Genomic DNA, 27,675 nt, shown 5'->3' with positions numbered 1-27,675 from the left:
TCTCTAGAGAAGCCATCCTTCTGCCCTTGGCCAAGTTTTTCTTTGGGAAAATAACATATCCTTTCAAAGTCCCAATGCATGTCTTTCTATCCTCTTCTCATTTACAGCTGCCTACTGATTGAATTCCACCTAATGGTACCTACCTTTGGTTAGCATATTTAGTTTCATATTCTGGTTGAATTTCAAATCCAGCATTTTCTCCTGTGATCTAGGGACAGCCAGCAACCTCTCACCTACTTCCTTACCAAAGACGCCTTGCATTTTTTTTTTTTTTTTTTTGGCATGACCCTCAACCCAAGGACTGTGAGCCCATGTAAACTTTAGGGAAAAGGCTGGCATACAGCACAGGAGCTGACCACCAGGCTCTACACTCCATGCTTCCACCACTGGATGACAGATATCCCCACTTGGAATCGCATTAATGTTCACTAACTAAACAGGCAGGCAGTTCAGAGGTCTCAAGACAGGTCACCTTGTGATGTTTTGCAGCCACACAGCAGAAGGCTAATAATTATTTTAATAGCAGTATTGATACTCTTCAATTTATTAAGAAAATGTATATCCTCAGGCATTTTAAAATATATATACATTTAATATTTTTGGAGCTGTATTTGCATTGGATCATAATAGATTATGTGCACATGTGCAATCATAAACATAATGTGCTACCACAGGCTTCAACAAAGAGCTGTTAAAGATAATCACTTTTTTTTCTTCTTCTCATTAATATTACCTTAGAAAAGAATCCCCATGCTTGTTTTCTAAAATCTACCTTTACTAAAAGAGAACAGTTTAGAACAAAACATCACTATCTTAAAAGTTGATTTTTTAAAAGAACATCTCAATATGTCATGTAGAAAGAATGGGCACACTCTTTTCCTTTTGAACTACAGAGTTAACATGTTAAGGTTTAGAGCTCCATCCTTTTCTCATTCACTTAGAGTCCTGTAGTGTCTCTTAATCCACATCCTTCCAAGGTGGGCTGGCTCGGTGGGCTGGCTCATTATGATTTTTCTATCCCAAACAACAGTATGAATATATAGGTGAGAGAGGAAGAAAGAAAGAGTAAGAAAAGGCAGAATGAATGCATAAGCTGGTCCTGACCTAAAGTTTGACCCAAAGCTTGATTTGGAATAGAGACAAGTAATTTCAAAAGACTTACAGTTTTTCAATGGTATATAATTTTAGCTGGCATATAGTTTTCATCATAGGGGAAGCCTTTTCCAAGACGGGGAAATTCCTAAATCATTTTGAAGGTTCTTTAAAAAAATGCTAAGTACCTAAATAGCTCACTTAAAATCACAATTTAAGGCAAAATCATTTGGAAACTGTATAAACCAAATAAAAATAACAACCAACCATTTTTATATTTTGAGAGATGGAACAAAGGCTTTCAGAAGTCAAAAAATAAGGGGTATTTTAGTGTTACAATAACTTTTCTTATTTTTTAAAAGCCCAACCTCTTCTCCATCAAAATACATATAAATGAAAGCAAAAATGAGAATAAAATAATCAATAATAAAGGAATATGGAATAAGATCTATCGTGTCAATGTTATCAAGAATATTCTACTGAAAGCAGACTGACCATAAATATTCCAAGAATAGTGATATGTATTTTCCAATGCTAATCATTACTACTACATCTGTCTGAGAAAACAAAAATCAGATTAAAAATAAAAAGGAATACATGCCAAAAATGAACAACCTATTTGTATCTGACACACTGGAGAAATTGTTTATGGAATAGTTTTGCCCAAAAAGTCATACCTGTAATATTGCCCAAGTTAACCAAACTTCTGGTATTTTGCTGATTTGAGCAGTTCACATATAATGTTGCTTAAGGATTGCCACAGTGCACTTGGTTACTAGTCTTTCTACTAAGAAAATGAAAAAATGTTTTGTTGTTTGGGAAATCTCCTCTCTTTTTAAGATCTTTATAATGGCCACCTCTCAAGTCTGCCTGTACATTTTGAGATGCATTCATCAAAATTCCTAAGAAAGATAAGTTAGCATCACGTAATTTGCATGTCAGAGCTCCTCAAGCCACCTCTTTATTTCAGCTGATGTGAATATTAGAGCTAGACAGGTGAGATCAGAATAGGGCCCTTTAAAAATGAAACTGAAGCTGAAGGCTTAGTCCTGATTTCTTTTTTTCTCTCTTTCTCTCCCTTTTTTTTGTTTTTGTTTTTTTTTTTTTTGTTTTTTTTTCTGGTTTTTTTTTTTACATGAAAACAAAAATGCAAGAATGGAAATGACAACACATCAGAAAGACATTTTAACTTCATTCACTACGACAGTCACAAACTGCTTGAACTCTACCTGCCATCCAACTTTAAGGAACAAAGACCTGGCACTGGGAAAAAAGAAACAAAACCCAAACACAACAAAACGATACAAAGCAACTGGGAATTCTGTAAAACTGAGTGCAAACACGGCTACAGAACGCAATAAAAACACCAGTGCTGCGGGGGCCGGCAGCGCTTATCAAAATAATTTCTGAAATGTTTCATCCGAAACATAGACAAAGCAATAAAAAGAGGATATATGTTTATCATTTTAAGCATAACAATGTGAGTTAAGAGCTTAAAAATTAAAAAAAAAAAAGTACTTGGAATGAATAGTGCTACCCTTTTTTTTCCTAAGTAGGCATAAAAATATTTTCATTTCCTTCTTGTTTTCCATACCGTTATATCAAGAACTTCCATTTGTTTCATGTTACCGTTTACAACTTTAATGCACACACACACACACAAAAAAGGTATCTACCGCAATAGAAATAGTTGCTTCATTACCTTGTTTGCTACATTTGCAAATGTAAACAGCTAGGCAGAGCCAGAACTGACTCTAATGCATGATGGAATATCTTTGTTGCATACGTACACTGTAGAAAATAATTATTCAATATGTCAGGCACCATTATTTGAAATGTAATACATTAATATTTACTAGAAAAATAAGTTTTTTTCTCCTATTTGTTCTCCCAACTTCTTTAATGAAATAAGTTAATCTGACAGTGCATCCAGTAGCTTGTAATATCTTCTACATCTCCGTGGCAAAAAATAAACTACTGGTTGGGACAATATAATGCAAATTATTAAAGTCAGTCCTTGTACATACATCCTCGTAGCAAGCATTGGGGCTCGACTACCAGCACCTTTAACCAATTACTTAATGTTCAGTTATGTAGCCCTATTTCCCTGAGCAGTTATGCTGAGGAGCTTTCCCTTCATGGATAGTTTTACAAAGCCTTAAGTATTAAAAGTACTATGAAGATATACTTCGAAGAATCCTATTTAATGCTACGTAATGAAACCTGTATAAATCTAATGAAGGGAGTGACTGGTACATATACCAAGTGTCAGTCTGTGGTGACGTAACCTTAGACGCTGCCTGGCCACAAAGTTTGGAAGTTACATTTAACCAAAAGAAAATAAATAATACAGCAGGTTACCTTGTGGAGAAATACCATGTATTCTAAACAAATGAAGCCCATGGTCTGGACTTTTGTATCCATCTAACCTTTTGAATGGAGGGGGGATCCCTTTAGTTATAACGTGCCAAGTGAGATTGATTGGTGACCAAGAGGAGGCTTAAAAAACAAATCCAAACTGCTTCATCACATACGAGAAAAATATTCTGGCTTAAAAAAAAAAGACTATGTAAGCACTGAGGACACTGTTTTTAAAAATGCATATATATATATTTGGACAAAACGAACCTAAATTGCAAACAAAAGGACTACTTTTGAACGGAGTATCTGAACATCTAAAGGACAAAAATATCAGAGAGGGTGTGCATGTGTATGTACAGGCAGGGCTGGCCAAAATCATTGTGCCACCATCTGTCACTTTCCTTGGGCTCTCTCACCAAGCCTAACCACAGCTCGCCTTTCTAGGTCTAAGTCAGAAACATGGTCAATGAGAGGAGACTGATGTAAGAGGTGCTATTTTTGTTTCACTGCCCTGGAGACTGGACTTCTCCTCATCTGCCTAAGAGTTCCAGATACTTCTACATTTAGGCAACAACTTATGGGTTTATGAACAGATGGTCCAATGGCCAGCCCAATACTGCATTAGTATCATAGTATGTAAACCCTTTCAAATTCTAGATAGTTTTGATCTCTTCCTTTACAAACATAATAATTAGAGTCTGGTGATACTTCTTATGGACCATTTCCACAGTACACATTCGCCAAGATGGTTTTTTGACTTACTAGGTTCTAAAACATGACTATTTACCATCTTCCATTTTTATTTTTCTTCTCACTGACCATTTGTCTCACTTTTTAATCTTGGTAACCTACTCATCAAAAGAAAGAATAAAAGAAGGGAATTTCATGTTGGATAAGGCAGGCTCTATGAAGTATTTTTTAATAGGTCTTCATAAGACATTACAAGCTATTGAATTCCCATCAAGAAAACCTATTTCTATTTAATTGTGCTAAGTGCTAAGGTTTTACTCTTTAGGTTTTCCATTTTTTTCCACTTGTGCATTGTTCCTATGCAGGCCCCTCTGGATATGAGTTGTGAAGTCATATTTGTCCGTGCAAAGATGCTGGCATATGCTGCACTGGAAAGGTCCACTGTCACCATGGCAACTCATATGCAAAGCATACATCACTTCATCCAGAAAGACAATGCCACAGTGCACACATTTTGTTGAAAGTTCATCTTGAGTACTTCTATCAACTTTCTCTGTTTTTACTACATTCAAGGGACCTTCACTTTTTACATTTGACGGTGCCTTCGGTTTCTCCTTGGAGGCACCGTTTGCAGTTGGCCCAGGTCTGGAATGCTTGATCGCCAAATCTAGAGGAATGTCATTGTCTGATCCAACAGCTGAAAAATGAGGAGGCAGATTGAAGGTGGGATAAGGCACATAGTTTTGGCAAGGATTTGGTAGGCCAGGCACGTGACTCAAGTAGTGCGGATTCCCAGGAACAGAGAGCTTATATTTACTCCAGAACCGCAGCCAATCAGCTTCACTCTGGAAGTCATTATGTACAAAGGGAAGTCCGAAAAGAGGGTACTGGTACTTTTCAATAGGGCTGCCTGGTGGTGAATAATTTGGGTGTTTCGCAGGTCTCATATACTTTTCTATGGGACTGCCTCTCTCAGAACTTCCTTTGCCTTCTGACACGGATGAACTATTTCCTGGGTCTCCAGTACTTTCCTGAGGACTTTTTATCTGAATGTGCAAAGGTTGCATCCTTTTGTGAATATCCAGAGTTTGGCTGACCAGGACTGGCTGCTGAGCAGAATGGCTTTTAGTCAATGAACCCTGGGCTTCGTATTTACTCAGGCTAGGGAGCGGAATTTCTCTCTGGTGACCTTCAGTTAAATGATCTTCTGACCTCCTCTCTAAGGGGCTTCCGTTGACCTGCTCCTCACTGCCCCCTCTCTGCTGTTTGTTGAGCTGCTCAGTCTGAAGTGCCTCTGGGTTAAGGCGCTTTCTTGTCCTTCTCCTAATGATCTGCTCACCGTTGTTTTGTTTAATGATGTTTAAAGGCCTGGGAGTCTGCAGAGAACACACACACACACACAATACATAAAAGGGAGACGTGAAAAAAGACATTAAAATGCATTAACATTTCCTCGCAAATATGAACCACACTTAAGTTCAAAGCAAGGGTAGACTTTATGTTATAGATTTACTAAATCTCCTCCTTCTGCCTTAAGCAGGATCAGAGGCAGGAACCAAAGCACACTATTTTAGCCTAATTAAATCATGTCCAACTTTGCAGGGAGGACTGAAAACTTTAATCTACTTAAAAACAGCTTTTCCAAACTCAATAGATTTTGGAATTGCATCATTTAGTGATAAAACTGTGTAGAAAGTTACTTGAAGAAACATGATTTTTCTGAACTATTTCTCAACTTCTGAGTCATGCACTAGTTAATATAGGAACCGAGGAGATAGGTTTTAATGACAACAGTGGCAAAACTGTACATCGCTATAGATTCATCCGTGTGTTGAAGCTCTACCTCACAGTGTGCCTGGATCTGGAGATCTGGTCTTTAGGAGACAAGTAAGGTTAGATGAGGACACAGAGAGAAGGAGGACTTTCCCAAGCCAGGAAAAGAGCTCTCCAACCAGAACCCGGCCACCCTGGTACTCTGACCTCAGACCTCCAGTCTCTAGAACCGTGTGAAAATATATTCTGCTGTCCAAGCCACCCAGTCTATGGTAGTTTGTAATGGTAGCCCGAGCTGACGACTACGTGCATTCTTCTAAATAATGGCAAATGTGAATATAAAGTACTAAATATCAGGGCATAAGTAATCAAAGACAAATGAATAGAATCATGAGGAAATAGATTAGGTAATCAAAGCCCTACCAGTGGCAAACTATTTTTTTTTTTTAACCTTTTACTTTTCTTTCACTTGTTTAATAGGATTTTATATAATCACTATGGAAAATTTTACTTGTTAACAGGTGAGGCATTTGTTTTCTGCTGAAAAACTAAATTCTTCTGTAGCTTTGGTCCAAATACCTGATACACCATTCTACTCTGCACTTTGATTAAATGCTGACTGCTGACTTTTACTCAGTTTGGTTTTTTTTCAGATTAGGCACTGTATGATTGGTATTTATGTACATGTTCAATAAGCATTTGTATTATATGACTAAAGTCCATAGATAGGACTATCCTAGAAACTTTACTTGCAGTTAAAACTCTAACTTTGATTTATAAGACCAAAAGAATAAGTTTAATAAATTAATGCAAATTTACAGATTAAAATTTAGGAAAATCTTTAAGTGAGCTAAAACCTGAGTCTTCTAAAAGATTACTGAAATCAGCAAATAATTTCTACAAAGAATGAAATAAGTATTTTTATACATACATACACATATATAATATGTAATTTGTGAATTATTCCTAGAAAAATGCACTTTAATGCAAGAGAGTACCTTTTAGACCTTAAAAAAAAACATAACATAAATTCTTCTTGGGATGTTTCTATTGTCACAGAGGCATTCTGAAGGCAAGAAAGATAACACACTTGTCATTGACAAATCAATTATTGGTTTCAGAATGAAAATGCCACATCCCTTGGATATGCCACATTCATTTATTTTGCTCAGAGTGCTCAGGTTTATAAAAAGCTCATATTTGTATTATGAAAATATGCAGTGTTTGATACCTATCTATCAGGAAACCTAAAATTTGAATTAATACCCTTTTAAAACTTTTGTAACTTTTGTGACAGTCTTTGACATGTGAGCATAACCTTTATGTATTTAAATTTACGATGTAAAGAAACTCAGAACTGAACAACAGCTTGCCTCTGGAGAGATGAATATTAAAATAATTGTAAAAGAAAGAGTTTACTTTATATCATAGTTGTTAAATTATCATAACCTGGAAGAGCAGTAGTTTAATTAATTCTTGGCCTCTGGTTGGCCAGAATTCAATTAAAATCATTAATGTCATACTCATTAAATGAAAGCTTATTGCTGTGCTAAAATGGTGAAGGTGAAGCAAAAGGAAGGTGATGCGGTATGGAGGGGAGAATCTTTCTGCTAGCTACATGCAATAACTAAAGCTTTACAGTTTACCACCAATTAGTATTGTTGGCAGCATGCGTTTTTTAAAGAGTGCTTCCAATGGTCTGTTTATGAGGACGTTTTGTCTAAAACTGTATTCCCTGTAGCTGTAATTTATTCATTGGCTGTACTAAGAGCTATGGGAAAATGCCAAACAAAACGAAAAAGGCAGAGGGAAATGGATTTCTGTTTACTAAGTGGGGTATTCCTATTTTTAAGGCAGTTCTTGTCAGCAGATAAACTTCCTAAACTAAAAAAAAAAAAAAAAAAAAAATCCTCCAGGAAGTCAAGTTAATATGTAGATGGGGGGAATTTGGGAGCTTAAACTTTATCATAGGATGTTCTGGAAGTACCTCAGTGAGTCACAGAAAGAATTCAGCTGGACAGTTAAAAAGTCAGCTGGAGAAGTCACTTTCGCACCTTACTCTACTGGGTGGGTGCCTTTCGGGCCCTCAGATACCTCACTCGAATATATCCATCTGAAGAACTGAAGAACCTGGCATTCTTAGGTCCTAGTTCAGACCCACTCTTCTGACTATGCCTGACTTCTAGCACCCAAAGCAGCCAAGAGGACATTGCAAATTCTGAAGTCAATGTGAAAATAAGCATTCTTTACCTGCCCTGTATTTTATGTGAAATAGGAGAGTCCTCTTTTTAAAACCCTTCTTATGGGTGTTTGAACTTTTAAGGTTTCTCCTTTCTGCCTAAATTAATTTCACCAAATTCTGATAACCATTAATTTGACTATCTGTTATGGGAAGTTCTCAGAAATCAATCATTTTCTTCTTTTATATCAAAAGAAGCATAATGCATTACTAATGATCTCAAATATATCTCCCCTTAACATCTAAGGCCACTTCACCATAAATCACAGGTGCTCTCAAAGTGACTCTATTAAACTCTGCGGGAGCAGGCACTGCAAGCCAGGGAATGGTACACATCACACCACAGACCAGGCTGCTTTATAAAGCTTTTCCTCAAACAGTCTAACAAGCTCTTACCGAGTGAAGCTTCTGGTAGAGGCCACACGCGTTGCATACATATCCGCCATTTGCATTCTTTCGCCAGAGAGAGGTCTTTGTGGTCAAGCAATTGGCACAAAAAACACCCGAGCCTCTTCGCCTCTGAAACAGGGAAAAAAACACAAGGTCAGAGGTGAGTCACATGATCAGTGGAGTTAGACCAAATCAACCCAGGAGTTTTGTCTTTAGACTAGCAACAATGACAGTATAAAACCACACTGCCCATAATGAGGTCAGGTTCAATTGTGTTTAATAGGCACCACTGATTTTCATTATAATTAACCCTACAGTGATGGATGAGGTGTGTGCAACACCAAAGGCTTTTCACAGAAACAGCTTTAACTTTTTGAACTTTGGGTTTTGTGCCTTTAATGATGGCTCCTAAATGCTGAACCCTAAAATATACCTTTTAAAAGTGTCAAAACAAAAGTCACAAGACAGAACGTGGCAATATGTTTAATATACTTTAGAAAGGGGGGAGCACAGGCTACCTGAGCTTTAGAAATATAGTCAAGCGTGGAATAAATGCAGTATGGAAACCATTTAAAATTAAACCTGATTTGTGTCTTTTGGGATGTCATTCATGTAACACAAGTATTAAGAGGATGTCACACACTCAATTCTACTTTTTGGGTTGCAATTGTAAACTTCGAAAGAGAACACCCTCTATTTCCCAAAGCTGAGGGGACCAGTCAAAACTTGTGCCAACTCAAAGTACAGTATTACTGAGAACCCTTATGAGGTGCCTGCTGAAGCCAGACAAGCCAGTCCCATCAATGGCTATTTATTTTATTTGCCTCAGACTTGGAAATCACAAGCATTTCCGAATACAAATTGATTTTAGTGGGCTGAATTCTGTAATCACCAGATTCAAAAATACTCTAAGAATATTTAAAAGTAGATAATTAGTATTGCTTGTTCCATTCTTGCTATCAAGTAATGATTCCATTAAACTCATTGAAACAAAAGTCAGGCTGTGTTTGTAGGCGCAAATACTAACAGGCAGGAAATGAAATGCTCTTGCTGAAAAAAAAAAAAAAAAAAAAAAAAAGACAGCCTGAATTGCAACTTCACTCTCTTTTCTCTAGGAAGCAAAGCCTTTAATGATAAAATATGCACGTTAGATAAAGAGTGGAAAAAATGTTGCTGGAACCCAATTTTATTATAAATTTAAAATTACAAATACCGTAAGTCAAAATTTCAGGGATTCATAAAATTTAGGCAATTTATTTAACTTGAGTCCATACTGTAGACGAGTGGTATCCCTGCCAAGAAAATACAATGGTTATAATTGTACTCTGATACATTTCAAATGGAAAGCTTTCTGCAGACATAATTTTGGCTTCAAGACTGGAACACTTTCTTGGCATTGAAAGGGCATTTGATTCATCGGGTGTTTCACAATGTATCACTAAAAAGACCTGGTGAGCAGCCAGTTCCCTATAGGGTAATTTTTCCATCCAGATGCAAGTGCTATCAGAGGCCCTCGTCAGCTAAACTAATTATGATCTTGCAATTGCTGATGCCTGCTCACTCTAACATTCGACATCCTCCATTAATCATCAATACAAGGAAAATGAATGAAACGTAAAGAAATGAGGGCTGGTAAGCTGCACAGCCATAAAAATCTGAAATGAGAGCAATAATTTAACAAGATTGGGGGAATGTTTTTAGTGCGCACAAAGTCAGGCTAACAATTGCCCTTTTCAACCAAGAACACGATTTCATTAGTGTAGCAGGTTGTGCTACTTTAGGTGATGTAATAAAAGCTAGATTTTTCACAAAGATAATCTCTGGCTCCCCTTTTTCTCCCTCTCCACCCAAGTCAGGACCAGGAATGCATCACGGTGAGAGCAACCGCAAAGGCTGGGTGTCAGTCCACAAGTCCCAACTGGGACCTACTGCAAAAGACTGCTCCCCCCCCCCGAAAAAAATCAATGAACTATTAGATGCTATGTTTATCAAACACTCTGGGGCCCCCTTTATCTGAAGTTAGCTGGGGAGCCTACTTAGGTTATAATTGTGCAATTTCCCTGGGGCCGCGCCATCTTTTTCCTAGATCTAAATAACACGTTTGGCAAATAAACACCAACTTGATCCACATAAAGGCAATGTAAATGTCCATTTGGAAACTAACCCACATATATGGCTGAGGCTCAAATTTGAATCTGTAACCATTCACTCCAGCCTGCTTTTCTTTACTTCTGCCCTGGGTGCTTGACACAGCATGCCAAAGTGGGTGTAATCCTGGTTTCTGAGAGCGTTTCAATCCTTGCACAATTTTGTGCTTAATTCTCTTGCAAAGAAAATGCCCTTCATTAGTTAGAGGGAAAGTCCTAAAATTATAGCACTGGTTTCCACAGGCATATCTTGCTTTAAGCAGCACTTATGTTCCACTAAAGAGGTATATTTTAGGAAAACTATATCTTATTTTAAAGACATCAGGGGTACTCTGGATTCATTTACTCAGAGTCAGTAGAGCATGGAGGTTAATAATCAGATTTAGGAGTCAGACTACTTGTATTCAAAACATGTCTCTGTCTTTTGCCAGGTGCAACTTTAGGCAAGTTACTTAACCTCTCAAAGCTTCAATTTCCCCATCTTTAGAGTGTGAGCTGCTGTAGTGTATGGGCAAGTGGATGCAATTAAAACAGTGCCGGGGATGTAGTAAACACTCAGTAAGTTAGTTATTTATCAAAGGGATTCAATTATTTTCTTTTGTAAGAGAAAAATACTTGGTTAGTTTTGTTTTCATCTCCTTAATCTACTTACTGAACGTTCTAGAGATGCTCAAGACATACAGTTGGATATTATCAAATGTATTTCATTTGTGTCAATCTTATCAAATATGAGAATGGAAAGTTGAGTCAGAGTGAAATATCTAGGTGTTCACACCTAGGATTCAATAGGAGTGTACTTCTGTGGGGGTGGAAAGTAGGAGGGAGGTGAGAAATATTTCACATATTAAGTTAACTCCCATCTAAACACATTTATCACTTTGGTTAAGCACTGTACCACCTTAGTTTCGGCGCACTTGGAATTTCTGCAAGCAGCAGAGAAGGTGGCACAGTGGGCAGTATCCTTGGCTGTGAGACCACGGAAGCATAACTGCGCCACATCGCTCTCACCTACAACACAGATGACAGCCCTGACCTGGTCTGTGTGTAATGTAATCTGGCTGGACACAATAAAGCATCTTTTTAAGTTATCAACATCCTTAGCCCAATCAAGTGTAGAGAGTGTAGGGCTACTGCCGAAGGCAGGCAGAACAGAAGTCTCCCTTGCCCCACTTTTTAAAAAACAAGCTTGGCCTTGTTAAAGAGAAAGAAAGGCACTGAAGACTTTAATTCATAGTTTATCATGCATGACAGAGTTTTAAAATATTTTGTCATTCTCCTTTATACTGTGTTTGTTAAGGACAGATATCATGACTCCTAATAGTTATCAAATACTCTAAGAAACAGGTACCTAGGACAGTGCTCTGTCTTGAGACACTAAACATTAATAAGGTTGAAAATAATCTACTGGAAGTAAAAGAAAAGAATCTAACTTGCTATTTTTTTTTATCATTAATAGTCACTCCTATTTTTGAAAAAAAAAAGCATTTAAAAAATATTCCTTTTAAATGTCACACATTTGGATTGACAAATTTACTTCCAGTTGGGCAGAGATGACTAATGATGTTGTAGGAAAGAAAATCAAGAGAATTCATTTTCCACTTCTATATTTCACGCTTATTTTTGAGGAACAGTTGAAGCCAGGTACTTGGTAGGTCCTGAGGATACAAAATCAAGTACTAAGAACACGGCTCCATTTTCCCCTGACACACATCATTATGGTCATACGTTCTCCATGGTTCTGTATGTGTCTATGTTTAAATAAGATTACTTCTCCTTTTCTGCAAGCTGTTTTTTTTTTAAAAAAATTATTATTTATTTATTTGAGAGAGAGAGAGAGAGACAGACAGAGGAGAGGCAGAGGGAGAAGGAGAGAGAGAAACTGAAGCAGACTCTGTGCTGAGCAGGGAACCAGACATGGGGCTTGATCCTACTACCCTGAGATCATGACCTGAGCTGAAACCAAGAGTCCAGTGCTTAAGCAACTGAGCCACCGAGGTGCCCCCAAGCTGTTTAAGAGTTAATAATATTTTATACCTCCATGACATCATACAGGAGAGAGGAGAACTGAGTCACACAGGTAAGGTCACTTCTGGAAAGTACCTGAGAGGAATGCTTAGCTAGGGGATGACACCACTCGTGTACCTGAGGGGTATATTTAGCACCATTCTTACCCTACCCTCAAGCTGAACAAAGGTTATACACTTGTATATCTGAAGCCACAGAGCCACCACATTCTCTGACCTTCTGCTTCCCTGTGGGCTTAACTAAAGGAAAGAGGGAAGGAAGGTGGGTTCCAAACCAAATCTACAAGAAAATGAAAATTTCTAAGGAAAAAATTCCAGAAGCAACAATTCAAAGAACTGATTTTTTTTTTTTAAGCTTCAAGTTTTATAGCTTGCCTAGAAACTTTTAGGTTACATTTGGGTTGCCTCTACATAATTTCTGTTGGCTGATAATTTCCTGTGTGAAAAAGGAAGGATGGTGATAGAAACAGTTAACTGCAAGAACTTCTGAAGCCAGCCAACAACTAGCAAGTACTTTTCAGTGATAATTACTGAGAATTCTTCGGGATCACTTGTTTCCTTTCCATATTTCAAATGTATTATGACCACAATGCTGATTTTCACAACAACAATTTAGGTGATGAATTTGGACAATCATCCATGTTAGGACTGGAAATAGAAAAAGACATACCTATCTTTAATACAAATACACTTTAAATCCAACATATATTTTTTTTTTCCTGCTTTGAAGTGCACCAAGAGGTATAATGACTAAAATAACAGACCAAACAAACAAAAAATGTAATTTAGGTTCATGGCTAACCACTGTATGGTATCACTATCATTACATTTTTCTGAAAGCTTCTGGTTCAAATTTTGCTTGTAGGGGGTTTAATTCTTTAGTCCATTACAGATCAGTGGGTTGAGCCTCGGCACATGTACTGGTGAGCTCAGATGTGTCTTAAGAAAACAAAATAAAAAAAAAAAGTTTTAAAATTGGTTTAGCTGTTTCTATTGCTTATATTATTTAAAAATCAGCCAAAACCAAACATTTTAAGGTTTTCAAATTTCATTAACAAAGAATTGATTTCATTTGATTAATAAGAAATAAATTTGATTGAATTATTCATTCAAGTGGTTTAACATTTAGAAATAAATACATGGGTTATTTATTTCCAAGATATTAAAGTCTCCATTGGAAAAGGAACTTGTGCAGAAATGATCCTTTATATTGGTGTTTCATGTATGAGAACTACACTGAAACCATGTAATTACATAATAAGCTTTGATAGGTGGAGTATTTACTCTCATTTTTTATGGTTTTATATCTTAGACATTTAAAATCAATCTGAAACTTGATATACATGCTGTTAGTACAGATATACCTCAAATATTTTTTAACTCTTCAAATAATTTCTGTGTTTATTTGATTATATCAATAATCTTTGCAAACTCCATTTTAGGGACACGTACAAATAGCTATGATAGAAATTTCTGGTACAGTTTTGTAGTAATAAAATTTCAATGGTAAATTTAACTCAGTTTGGTTCTGGGAATGGAATAATTACTGAATATCTAGCATGTGCCTGGCACCGTGTTACAAAATGGGGTTACAATGATGTATATGACAAACATGGTCTGTAATCTCTCTGGGCTTCCAGTAGAATGTGCCAGAAACATACTAAATGTGGAGTTAATGGGACACAAGTTGAGATGTTCATAAACACTGAGAGTTTAATTCATGCAAATTATGTGGACATTTCTGAAGAAACCAAAATATATCAATAAATCTCATTTATTTACTTATTTATTTAGATTTTATATTTTTAAGTAATCTCCACACCCAATGTGGGGCTTGAACTCACCACCTCAGGATCAAGAGTTGCATGCTCCACCAACTGAGCCAGCTAGGTGCCCCAATAAATCTCATTTAAAGGCTGAAAGTTACCTAATGATTGAAGAGCTTACTCTCTGTGTTCCTTTAACAAAGTGGGTAGTAATAGTCTCATCATTTCAGAAACAAGTTGATGCTTGTTTATTATCCCATAAATAATAATGTCCTATAATAATAGTATAATAATCAATAACACTGCCTGATTGACTACTAAAAAAGTTGAGTTAAATAATGTGTTTAATACAATCATGTAGTGGATTGAGATTCTATAATTATGAATAAATAAATGCTTACTATTTTAGTCATTATCACTGCTATTACCACCGAGTGACACAGAAGGCCCCCTCTCCCTTCTAATCCCCACCCCCCCAAGCAAGGATTAATCAGCTGTTGAGTACACATATCAGTAGATCCTACAGAATGCATAGAAAGTAGCACCTAAAACCACTTAAAAAATAGATGGTGGCTTGCTACAACCATCTTTAAATTAATAGCCAGAATTTTACCCAAAGCACAAGATATCTGATATTTTAGCAAGAGCAGGGAAAGAATGCTGCCAACACAAAGCAAGTTACCAATATCTTGGCTGACTTTTGTTCCAAATAGAATTGTGAAGAACAGTGCAGTTGAAATGGGCTGCACAGCAAGTCTCTGCCTGATTTAAAACAGCCCTCTTTGCCCTCAGATTTCTTGCCAGAACACTGAAGAGACTCTGCAAGGTTCAGCCAAGCACCCATCTTATGATCTCCTACCTCAGAATTTGGAAACAAAACCTGTTTACCCTGCTTATTAAATTCACTTCCTCGACACATCAGCAATGATAATGGAGACTAGTGTAAACAAAGCTGACATCCCTGGCTAGGAGCAGTGGAACTACCTCTGCTCCAGGACATGAGGCAATGCATACTCTAGTAATCATACACTGTACCCAGGTATGAATGTGCCCAAGACTTACTGCATTGACGCATCACCCTGTGGAAGTTGCCCCAGATATCAGGAAATGCTACTGTGCCAAACATATTAGCTCCATTTTTCCTGAGATGTACTTGGTGACTATGGAAGTGGGATAGCAGAAAAATTAAGATTTTGAGACATATATCCCATACTTCAAATTACTCATATTGTTTCTTCAAATCTGCAGAATTTAGAAATTTGTCACACACATATAGAACCCATTACATAGGTCTGAGGACTCCATCTCCATTCTTTGACTTACTCCATATTTGGTAAATGAGCAAGCCAAATATCCAGGGTCATGCCAAATTACATAAAGAACTAGGACTAGAAAAACCCAAATCTTTGGAGTTCTACCCACACTGTTTCTATAATAAGGTTCTGCCTTTACAGCAATATGTATTTAGACAGCTAAAACTATGGTTGAAAATTTATGTCTGCACTGTCTTTTTTCATTCCACGTGAAAGTCATTATTGTCAAAAGAACTACTCAAGTCTTTCACTGCTTCTATTTCTGCCACCATGGATCCATTTTCACCTTCAGCTACAACAATCATTGGAGGCTTTCTCCACAGGGACTTTCTTCCATGCCAGTGCCAACACCTGACACTGAAAAGGAAGAAAAAAGGCTTTCTGGAGGCACAGTTAACCAATTTTAGCACCTCTTAAGAAAGCTTCAGCATGGGAATATAGTTGATGCTTTTTTTTAAGATTTTATTTATTTATTTGACAGGGAGAGAGAGAAAGAGAGAGAGAGAGAGAGAGAGAGAGAGAGAACAAGCAGGAAGAGAGGGGGAAGCAAGCTCTCCACTGAGCAGGGAGCCCGATGCAGGGCTCAATCCCAGGACCCTGAGATCATGACCTGAGCCCAAGGTAGATGCTTAATAGACTGAGCCACACAGGCACCCCTATACTTGATTCTGTTTTAATAAATTTATTGCATATTTTACGTAATGATATATTTTGTAAACACATTTATTATGGACATTACTTACATTATAAAAAATAAAAATCTTAAGTGATAACGATAAAGAAGAACCGGTTGTAGAAAAAGTCCAAAGGGTTCAGCTTCTGTACACTTAAAGAAAAACCCAAAGAGTTAATTTATATATTATCTATGTAGGGATGCATTTATAATAGATAATGATAGTGATGATGATGGCTATTTTAGAAGAAACAGAAAATACCAAATGATAATCAGGAATTCTTTTTCAATGGCATGCCTGGCTGGCTCAGTTGGTAGAGCATACGATTCTTGATCTCTGGGATCTAAGTTTGAGGCCATGCTGGGTGTAAAGATTACTTTAAAAAATAAAATAAAATCTTTTCAAAATTAAAAAAAAATTAAAAAAAATCTTTTCAAATTAGCTAACAGCTAATAATTGGTCCATAAAGTTTCCATCCTCATGGCATTCACATATATATATCAATGGTTCTTCACTGGTTCCTAACAATTCTTTTGATAAAATCTATAACACTCTCCCCAGAAAAAAGTAAGTAAAATGTTTTACAAATAACTTCGGGCTGTTCGAAAGAATGACCTTCACAAAATGTATCCGAGCATTTGGTATGGACCTGAATGTCCACCGATCTGAAGGTTGAAAACTCCTACTATTAAATATCCTGGTTTGGATCAAAATGAATTATCAGATACTCTTATTCTCCCACTTTCACTGATGAGGTGAAAAGACTAAGAATGGTTCTTTGATTTAGCTAGTGTCAAAAAGTACATCCTAGTCTCTAAGTCTAGATAAAAACACAGGACAATGTTCTAGAAATCATTTCTGCATCAGTATCTGATAGAATTCTCTTGCTTGACTCCCTTTAATGGCTTCCTTAATAATCACATCATACACCTAATATTTCTCAAGACTTAACTATGTGTAGGATATCATGTTAGAGGCTTCGTTTCATTATCTGACCTCCTTAAAACGATCCTAAGAGACAGGTATTATTATTATTGTTGTTGTTACTGTTCTTCTACCCTCCATTTTACAGATGAGAACTGAGGCCTAACAATGTTTTTCAGCTGCTGAATAGTAGGGTTAAGATACAAACCCAAGTCTCCCTCACTTGAGAGCCACAGTTCTAAACGATGTTTCATGCACCAGTACTAAAGAGGTGATTGGGGAATTTTTACCAAAAATATTTCACCGTAGCTTGGCTTTGAAGAACGCTTATCTCTTCAAACCACCCTATAACAGCTGATTGAAATTATGCAAGTTTTGAGATACCAAAAAGAAATGACTCATACTTGATCAGATATGGCAACGATCTGTTTTGAGGTTGATAGATACAGTCATAGCCAGAGGAACACAACATTTGGCTGATGGAGAGGTAGTGGTGGGGAGGGGGAATGGGTGCAGTACATGTGTTTTAATCCTGCCATTTCAAAAAAGAAAAAAAAAAAAAAGGATGTAAAGTATGCCTCTGCTTAAAAGCAGAAATTAGTCCATACCATTGACTTAGCTCCTAATGCCAGTCACATGGGAGGGCAGCTGTGAACAAGAATCCCTGTTTTTGCATTAGTCTTGGCTAGAGATGGGGCAGGAAAAATGATGCTGGGGTTTTGACAAGTTCTGTAAACACATATGTTCAGATAACAATTTACTAGATTTACTTTATATACTTGTATGTTCCCTGGCAGAGACCTTTTGCAATGTGTGGTATCATCACTATTCAACATAAAATGCTGCCAATTCTGAAAGATGAGGTTATTTTAATAAATTTCTCGGATTTGGATAATATAAAAATATTTATAATTATTTCCCCTTAAATATTTCCCCTCATTACATATAAAAGTATAGGTTCTTCATCAACCTAGGGAGTTGACTGATACTTTTCTTGTGTGATATAGTTTCCATTTCATCACAGCACACCTAAGACCAAAATATTCTTAACTCTAAACACTTTTTAGAGGCTATCAAGTTGAGAGGATATAGTACAGATCAGATGTTAAAACATAGCATGTAGTCTGCTCAGCAGAAGGATGGTAATTGCTGCTTATTTCCACTGAACAGCATACAAATTATGGAAATACAGTTAAATATACTGAAGTTCAAAACAATTACGAGCCACGTTAAAAATCCGCAAATGTGTGTCAACAAGAGACTGTGATACTAAATACACGATTTGGACTAAATACTTGAAATACTATCTTGGGAATACTTCTTGTACTATTTGGTCCTCTAGGACTTAAATACAAAAAAAGTGAGAAAAACAAACCTGAACTTCATTCAACTTTTGAATCTATAAATAATTCTTTTAAAATATTCTCATTTTTACTCAGTTTTGTATTTCCTTGGGATACATAAAATCATAGGTACTTAAATACACCTCTCTGACGGTTGAAGTAAGTGCTTACTAGGTTATGTCATTGTTCTAATCGAAGATGTATCTTCAAATGAGAATTCTGTTATTGGTATGGGTAAAACCAAACTGGAGCAGATAATTTCATTTATAGAAGCCCGGTGCAGACAGGGAAATCTAAGCTGATTTTCAAAGTTTTAATAACATTGATTTTAAAAAGACAAGTTGAGATTATGAATTTCCTTAACAATAATGATGTAATTTCGTAATCACTGAAATCTTTCATGGGAAAACTGCTTCTTCAGTAACTCACACAGTCAATTAATTACACAGGAAAGTACTGTAATAGGCTGTCCCCATGTCGCACCCCCCCACACACATTCAAATAGCTCACGTACACGACTTCCTTTTCCATTACCAACTTGTCTGCAGTACCATCTGTAAAAACGAACACATACCTTGTGCTGCCACTTTCTGCTTTTGCACGTCCATTAGTGGGACTGGCTGCAGCTGCTCAAGAAGAAAGCCATGATTGTCTGTGTTTATATATATATATATATATATCTTTTTTTTCTTCCCTCCAGTACTACCATATCAGAGCAAGGCAATACATCGTCTTGAGTAGCGAACTGCACTTAATAACCCGACTCGGACCCGGTTCTCTGTGTGATCTGGAGTTTGTTAATCACACTGTATCACATACCAAAGCAAGAACTACCTCATCGCATCAAGCACTCTCGAGACGACCCCTCAGTCACTCCTCCCAACAGGAACAGTTAAAATCATTTCATACTGTGACATTCTGTACATCGAGCAGAGTATCAGGAAACCAATACTGAGGCCTGGCAGCACATCCTGAGACACAAAACTCCTGGTGAGTGAGATTTTATTTCCTGAGAGGGGCTTTGAAAATGAAACACAGCAACTAACTTTTCTAAAACTTTATTTTCCCCTGCCTCATGTTTATGATTTTTCTGGTAGCATTATTTTTTCCCTAGACAAACATTATTAAACTGTTCAGAATCTTTGCAGAAGATAGAAACATATTAAAGCAAGAAATGACCCCAAATCAATTTTTTTTAAGATTTTATTTATTTATTCATGAGAGAGAGAGAGAGAGAGAGAGAGAGAGAGAGGCAGAGACACAGGCAGAGAGAGAAGCAGGTTCCTCACAGGGAGTCCAACGTGAGACTTGATCCCGGGTCTCCAGGATCACACCCTGGGCCGAAGGTGATGCTAAACTGTTGGGCCACTGAGGCTGCCCCCAAATCAATTTTTTAAGGTTATTTGCCTACAAGAAATATTTCTCCGTATTGTGGAGTAATACGAATTTAAAAAAAAAAAAAGAAAAGAAAAAGAAAACACCACCAACTACCAAGTTCTTAAAAATATTTCAAAAACAGATTCATAGAAAAGCTGAAATTAAAAACATACGACAAAAACCCCAGAGATCCAACAAATGGTTTAGCTGTTTTCCTGTGCTATTCCACATTTACAAACTTACCCCAAATATATCAAAACTACTCTTCCTCATAAGAGGTATTTTGCTGTCAGTGTGTAAGCTTAGCTTTGGAACATCAGAATGCCAATTCTGCCTTAGTTTCTCATATACTGAATTGTCTTAAATCATCAAATGGCTCTGCTTTCTCAGCATTTAGGTACAGCAGATAGAGTGCTGGATTCCAATTATTTACAGATGCAAGTCACTCCCAGGGGACTGGGGCTATTAAAGAAAGGGTCTATTTTTCTTTTAATCTTTGCATTATCAGTGTATTGCACATAGTAGGCATTTATTAATGACAGCTTAATTGAACTGACCTCTGTCAGAAGACAGGATTCTGTTAATTTCAATAAACAGACATTGCGCTGAAAATATGTTTGTGTATACATATATGCATGCCATGATCAGCAGATTATACTTTAAGTGAAGCTTTACTCATGAAATATATATGGTAGTCATCATTACAAAAATAGGACTTAGATTAAAAACAGTTTCACTTTTGTGAAATGCAAAATAAAATTAGTAAGTTATGTATCATATTTAGACTATATATTATATGACAGGAGGGAAAAGAAATGGACTTTGCTTGAGCTTCTGAGTAATCTTCTAGGATTACTCACTAGGAGAAACTAGGAGAAACTAGGAGAAATGGCATATGTTGATGTGTGTATTTATATATATATATATGAATGTATATATACATATATATACACACACACAATGAATATACATACATATAGAAATGAATCCAGTGCAATATTTCAGCACTGACATGTAGTGAGGTGTTGCTAGTTGCTTTTATTTTCATTAAAACAATATTATATATTATATTCATTAAAACAATATTATATATTATAAAGGGCTAAAAACCAATGTTTTGTTAAATTAAAGAGAAAAAAAATCCCATGAGTTTCCTGGAGACTGGAGAAGAAATATAATTAACTATATGTACAAAAGACCAAAAGGGAAATGAAGCAACAGGGTACACCTAGGAGAGTGTCTTAAATGTCAGCCTAATATTGCTTTTAATAGTGGAAAATAAGACATCAATAGCTCGTGATTTGTTTTTATTACTCTGTTACAGCTCTCTTAATTCACATACACACTCAATTAACATAAATATAATTGTATATGGGAGAACACTGAATGCTACGCTTGACATATATCAAGAATTCAATGAGCGTTAAATTCTTCCTTTCTCTCTTGGTTTCAGAAGATACTGAGTCTCAATAGATATTAGATTTTAGAAACTACTGAATAAGATTTTGGCATGTATATACACATATATCATTCAATTATCTATAGTTACATATTTATGCACATATGTATAAAAGTCATACAAAGAAGCTCTTATTTATTCTATTTTTACAACATGAAAAAATAGGAACAGTGATCCTAAAACTCCTGCATGTGACTGTTTTAAAATTTATCACATCAATTATGCATTTAAAAATATGAACATCTCTCTACTCTTTCCCCCTCTCTCTTCTGTTTTTTGTTTGTTTGTTTTTTGATTGTGGCCCTAAAGAGACCTTTTAGGATTTCATTACATAAATAAAACCAGTTTGGTAGTGACTTATTTGCTTTCATAAGATTCATGAGTCTGTCGAAGATACATGTCTCATCCTAAAACACAAGTAGAAATTTGGGGAAGGAATCAGGATCCTTTGGAATTTTCTACAACATAAAGGAATGCTAGGTAGGCCAAGTTCCTTTATGAATATTACTCAGTCTAGCTAGTTTTCTTCTTTTCATATACGGCAATCACACAAAATATAGCAATGGATATTTAATCCACAGACTATATAAAGTTGACCCACTTAGATTTATACAGATAAAGATTTAGAAACCTCTCAATTAATTTGGGTGCTGGCTATAAGCTTATATCCAATAAGCAACTACTTGGAATGTGACATCTTCTATTTTATGTATATATATATATACACATGCACATAAACAAAACATACACTTACAATATGTATAAGCACCTATGCATGCATGTTTCCTTTTAAAAAAGTGACTTCTAGGTCCTCCTTAATAATTTAAAAAGCTCAGAAGGGATAATCTCGTATTTTAAAGGGTTTACTTTAAAAAAAAAAAACAAAAAAGTTACACTTCTTTCCCCAATAAAGGGTTATATCTGACTAGAAAGTAAATTTCTCTGATGGAAAAGTAGATATAAAAAGTATAATGACAGAATCAATGAAACTTAAGAAATAAGCAGGTAGCATTTTATGAAGAATGAATAATTTATGTATGATTAAACAACATTTGCAGATATTACATGTGCCAAAAATTGTGTACTTTCTGAAGGACAGGTTAAATAGTTAGATTTGACTTAAGTCATACCTCTTTTTCTGTCTATTTTCCAATATTTTATTTCACTCATTTTATATATATATATATATACACACACACACACACACACACACTTAGTGTGCCCATGTGTATATGTCTTTGGCAAAATAAAAATGGAAATAGTCATCTTCTTTGGAACTCATCCCAAATGAAGGCAATAATTCAAAAATAAACATTACAGACTGATTGATACCAGACTAAAATTCAAAGCAATTCACATGTACCAAAAAAAAAAAAAAAAAGTAAAGAGTAATAGAGAGCCTTAAACATAAAAGTCCTAACTTTTAAAGAAGAAGAAAATCACCATTAGCAGAGGTTTAGCTAATTAGCCGATCTAATGCAGGGCTTTTATGTTTGTAGGTTTACAAATTTCAGAAAATGACCAAATTATTCCACTTATACCATTAACTTGACCCCTTCCAGAATTTGACCCTCCTAATAGATTTGTTTTATAAGATATGACATCTTGAACAGCTGTGCTATTCTTTCTTGAACTTGACTTTTTTTTTAAGCATGAAAATAGGCTGATTTACTAAAACATGAGTATTCTTTGGTAACTGTGGGGGGAGGGAAGGATCAGAAATGGAAAAATAATATGAGTTCCTATCTGAGCGAGTCATTTTGAAACTCAGAGAACACTGAAGTATTACAAACATTTGTGGTCAGTTAGAGAAACGATGTAGAGAGAATTTGAAAATAATCACTATGAATTGAGTTCATTAACATAGGGGGCATGATTATTAAAATGGAGAAGAAATTCATTTGAATTTCTCATCTTCAACCCCTACCATTGAGTGGATGCCATTATGTGCTCGTTGCAAATTGCAGTATGTTTCAAGTCTGGTTAGTGAGGCTCTTTCCAGAATTTTACTTTTAAAAACTCAATATAAATCGAGATTAAGTTAGACAATTTCAGGGGAAAAGTTTTCAAAATTTCTTACAGGGCAAATAACTTGCAGGCACACTGGGAATTTTAATCTATGCTAAAAATACCTCCAGATAGATAATATTTAATACAGTAACTAAATAAATAGTTTGATGTAACTGGAATACTGGTCTTACTCAGAAGCCTCTTGATAAAAAGCCATACTGGATCTATAGATGAAGTAGGAAGGGAGAACAACATAATATCTAATCATCAGAGCTTCTACCCTTACTCAATTCCTTATCGAGTTTAATCTTGCATAGCTTCTTAGGCTTAAGTGATGTTTTCCTACCCTGGCTCCACATGGCAGCTGGACTTAAAATTCTGTAAGTACTTCAGACAGATAATAAATTATAGCACAGAACTAAAAGCCTATATGAAGCTATTCTTAATTTCAATTATATTTTTAATTTATTAGTTATCTGTTTTTCTGATCACTGCTGCTGATAGGTTGACCACTATCTAACACAACTCAAGCACAGTGTTATTTTTAAAAGAAGTGAGGGCATTTGGGGGAAAAGAAAATCAGACAACCGTGTTTCCAGTGTCTCGGGGATAATTGTTACCTTTCTCTTTTTCAACTTTAAAAGAAAGTAGTGTCTATTTTGCTCAGGGCAGCTGTTTAAAGCTCCTGCTGTCAGAATCATTTCAACTTGAGTAGATTTAGGATTATTTAAAAATGATTATTGTATCACACTAAGTCTTCTATTGCTGATAATACTTGAGCATCATAATGTCCATACACAGCACAGTAATTAACCCAGGAGATATATATTCACACTCGCCTTTGTGTGTGTGTGTGCGTGTGTGTATACATATTTCACATGAGTGATTCTAGATGGTTTTTTATTTAAACAGTTTTAGACAAACCTGTGATGGGGAATGTAATATTGGTAGTCTGAGATACAATAACATTTTTAAAACATTCGGTCTTCTAGTTCTGAAATCCATATTTCAAAGTAAACTCTGAAGGCTATTCACTTACGACAGAGGAACTTCTATGAGGTGTTCCATTCTTTTACTTATTTTACTATGCAATACGCTATTGTAATGTAATCCCAGAACATTAGCAGAGAGGTTTTGCTTTAATAGTCATACATCTACAAAAATCCTTATTTTGAAAAACATATTTTTCAGCTCCTAGCTTAAATGATTGGACTTGCTTTTATTATTAGATAAATACATAATTTTTAACTTGGCAATACTGGTATAATTTTCCATTAGAACTGCAATTAAAATTCATTTTCGTCCAAGCCATAAACATTGGTTTCCTTTAGCTTCCTTCTAAGTTGATTTAGATTTTCCTTAGCAACCAATGCACAGCCTTCTCCACCCCTTTATTTCTTTGAATGTTTATTACCTGTTGAAATCTTCTTGGCTTGCCGAAATAGCAGACAGGAAAGGAAAAAACTTACAACCTAAATGCCTGATATTTAATCAATAAAGGAAGGATTTTCTCCCTTAGGAATTCACTGCTCTATAAACTGCCTCTTCTCCTTTTTCAGGAACAGAGATGAAAATTATCTGCTTCCCACAGAATCAAAACCTCAAGTCACTAGAAACACACTGAAGAGCACAAGAAACATACTCTTACTTACTTATCGATTACAGGTTATTCATCCATAATTTTTAAATACAATTGTTAATCACTTGCTATTATAGAAAGATGACAAGGCCTCTGAGTCTAAACTTACACTTCCTCCAAAGTTTCTCAGAGTTATATGTTCGTAATATTCATTATATTGATTCTCTCAGTGATAGACAATCTACTTTCCTGGAGGCCAGATATCATTTCTGAAAGAAAGCAAAATGTATTCAGAGTAACCATGTTGGTTGTACCCAACATGACCAACCAGCAGGGTGTGGACAGTTGCTGATAGAAGGCAGGACCAGTGCTGGCTGTGGTGCAGGAGGAGAGTTCAGGGCCCTGTAGGAGGTCAGGAGCTACCCCGTCACTGCTGGGTGGTGTAGCTCCCAGGAGAGTGCTCAGGGAGCAGCCGGGACTCAGGTGGATCTCACGGCTGAAGGCTAGCCAGTCAGAATTGAAGGGGGCTCACTAGGTTGAGTGTTAGTTACAGTAGTGTCATTCTGAGTAAAAGCTAGATACAACTAACAGATCGCTGGCGTGATCTCATGGCTCAGAAACTGGTGTTGATCATTATTCTAAAGACTTACAACAATGTTCTTTCCAAAGTCAGCAAAACCTGAATAAATTGGCAGCTTCCTCAGGTGGTGGTTTTGAAAGTCTACACTCACTTGGTAATAAGTTCTGGTATGTTTATTTATAAACGTCTTATTACTTTAAATTATCACCTCATGTAAGGAAAGTTCAGTGCCTTTGAAGTGTTTATAATTTTGAGGGGAGGTAAGGTAAATATACATGAAGCAATTAAGAGAATGATGCAAGAACGTAGACATGTCTAAATACTAAGATTTTTATGATTCCTCTGCTTCTAAATGCTGTAACGAGAAATGTGAAACACACACGCACACGCATACACTCTCACACATACTCACACGCATGCGGCTAAGGAACTCACGCAGGTAGGTGGAAGGACTTGAATGTACTCTCGGTCATTACTTACCACTGTAACTTTTAGTTTCTTTCAGTTGCTTGTGGCAGAAAATACAACGCAAACTAGATCAATATGAGGATAAATCATCTGACCTGCAACTGAAAAACTAGGAAACACTGACTTTAGGCACAGTTTTATCAAGATTCAAATGATACCATGAGAGCATAATTTCTCACCCACTGGAATATGTTCCCTCTACACTAACTATAGTTTCACTCATATACCTTCTCTTTGGATGGAAATATGGCTGCAGGACACATAGCATCATATATTCAATTGAACAACTGTGGGGGGAAACACTGAGTCCTCCTTCTTGATAACTCAACATGATGTCCTCAAGTAGGGCCTTGTTGGCCTAACTCAAGTCATGTGCCTGTCCTCCTATGGCTAGATGGGATGTAGGATGGAATGCCTGGATTAGTTTATTAGGTCTATAGTAGTTTCTCTAATGTGAGTTATAAACTACCTGGTCATCTTATGCAGATTTTTGGGGCAACTGGGTAGCTTAGTAGGTTAAGCATCTGCCTTCAGCTCAGATCATGATTTCAGGGCCTTGGGATAAAGCCCCACACCAGGCTCCCTGCTCAGTAGGGAGTCTGCTCCTCCCTCTGCCCCTCCCCTGGCTTGTGTGCTCTCTCTCTCTCTCTCTCTCTCTCTCAAATAAATACATAAAATCTTTACACAACAACAACAAAAACACAAAATGTAGATTTTTATTTATTAGGTCTGAAATGGGTACTGAGATTCAGTATTTCTCATAAGCTCCCGGTTTGTGTAACAAAAAAACAAAGGCACACAGTTGAGCTCCAAATCTTGGCAAAATGAGCTTCATTTGAACTAGATGAAATGAAAGTGAGGGAGATGTGGATTTTCAAGAGAAAACTAAGGACTGTTATCAGAAATAAGATATTAAAAAACGAGGTTAAAAAAATCAATATATTTCCTCTACCACACACACACACACACACACACACACACACACACACACACATATTCTGTTCTGTTATCCATTTAGAAGAAGGATCTTTTGGTAAGTAAAGCATCTGTACTGACAGTACTGCTGATCACATTTGAGTGGTCTAACCCATACCATCTAGTATCTTCTGTGGTTTGAATAGTCCTTGAAAGAAGCCATCATTATCTACTCTTCTCATGTAACTCTCTTGAAAGGATTGATCCGTGCCATTTTCTTTTTTCTACAAAAGCCACACTATGAGGAGGTAGTATAATGATCACTATACCACCAAGAGTCTGTTTAGAAGAACTTGGCAAAACCTTATTGTCACAAAAAGCAAGGATGCTCCTGACAGGTGCCATGGCCAATTATTTGAGATTCAATCAATCCCATTTCCTTAGTTCACAATGAATATACAGGATATGTTTGGAAGGTTCACAATAAAAGCCCTTGTGGCCAGCTCACGTGAGAACTCTCCTGAAGGTTTATCTGTACTTGAAAGACCAAT

At 36.3% G+C, this 27,675-nt stretch overlaps 1 protein-coding gene across 7 annotated transcripts in view; it reads right to left on the bottom strand.

Annotated features, from left to right (window-relative positions):
• Nucleotides 1-2,706: 2,706 nt before the first annotated feature.
• Nucleotides 2,707-27,675, bottom strand: part of TRPS1 (transcriptional repressor GATA binding 1) — a 252,976-nt gene continuing 228,007 nt past the window's right edge. For all 7 annotated transcript variants that reach the window (XM_072734031.1, XM_072734027.1, XM_072734028.1 and 4 more), the window contains 2 exons: nucleotides 8,552-8,674; nucleotides 2,707-5,519 (listed from right to left, as the gene is read on the bottom strand). In XM_072734031.1, the coding sequence (XP_072590132.1) occupies nucleotides 4,458-5,519; nucleotides 8,552-8,674 (1,185 nt within the window). In that variant the 3' untranslated portion in view covers nucleotides 2,707-4,457. The remainder of the gene's footprint in view (nucleotides 5,520-8,551; nucleotides 8,675-27,675) is intronic.

This window comes from Vulpes vulpes, chromosome 13 (assembly GCF_048418805.1).
Source record: "Vulpes vulpes isolate BD-2025 chromosome 13, VulVul3, whole genome shotgun sequence".
NCBI classification, from domain to species: Eukaryota; Metazoa; Chordata; class Mammalia; order Carnivora; family Canidae; genus Vulpes; species Vulpes vulpes.
This window is presented reverse-complemented; position numbering and strand designations above follow the sequence as displayed.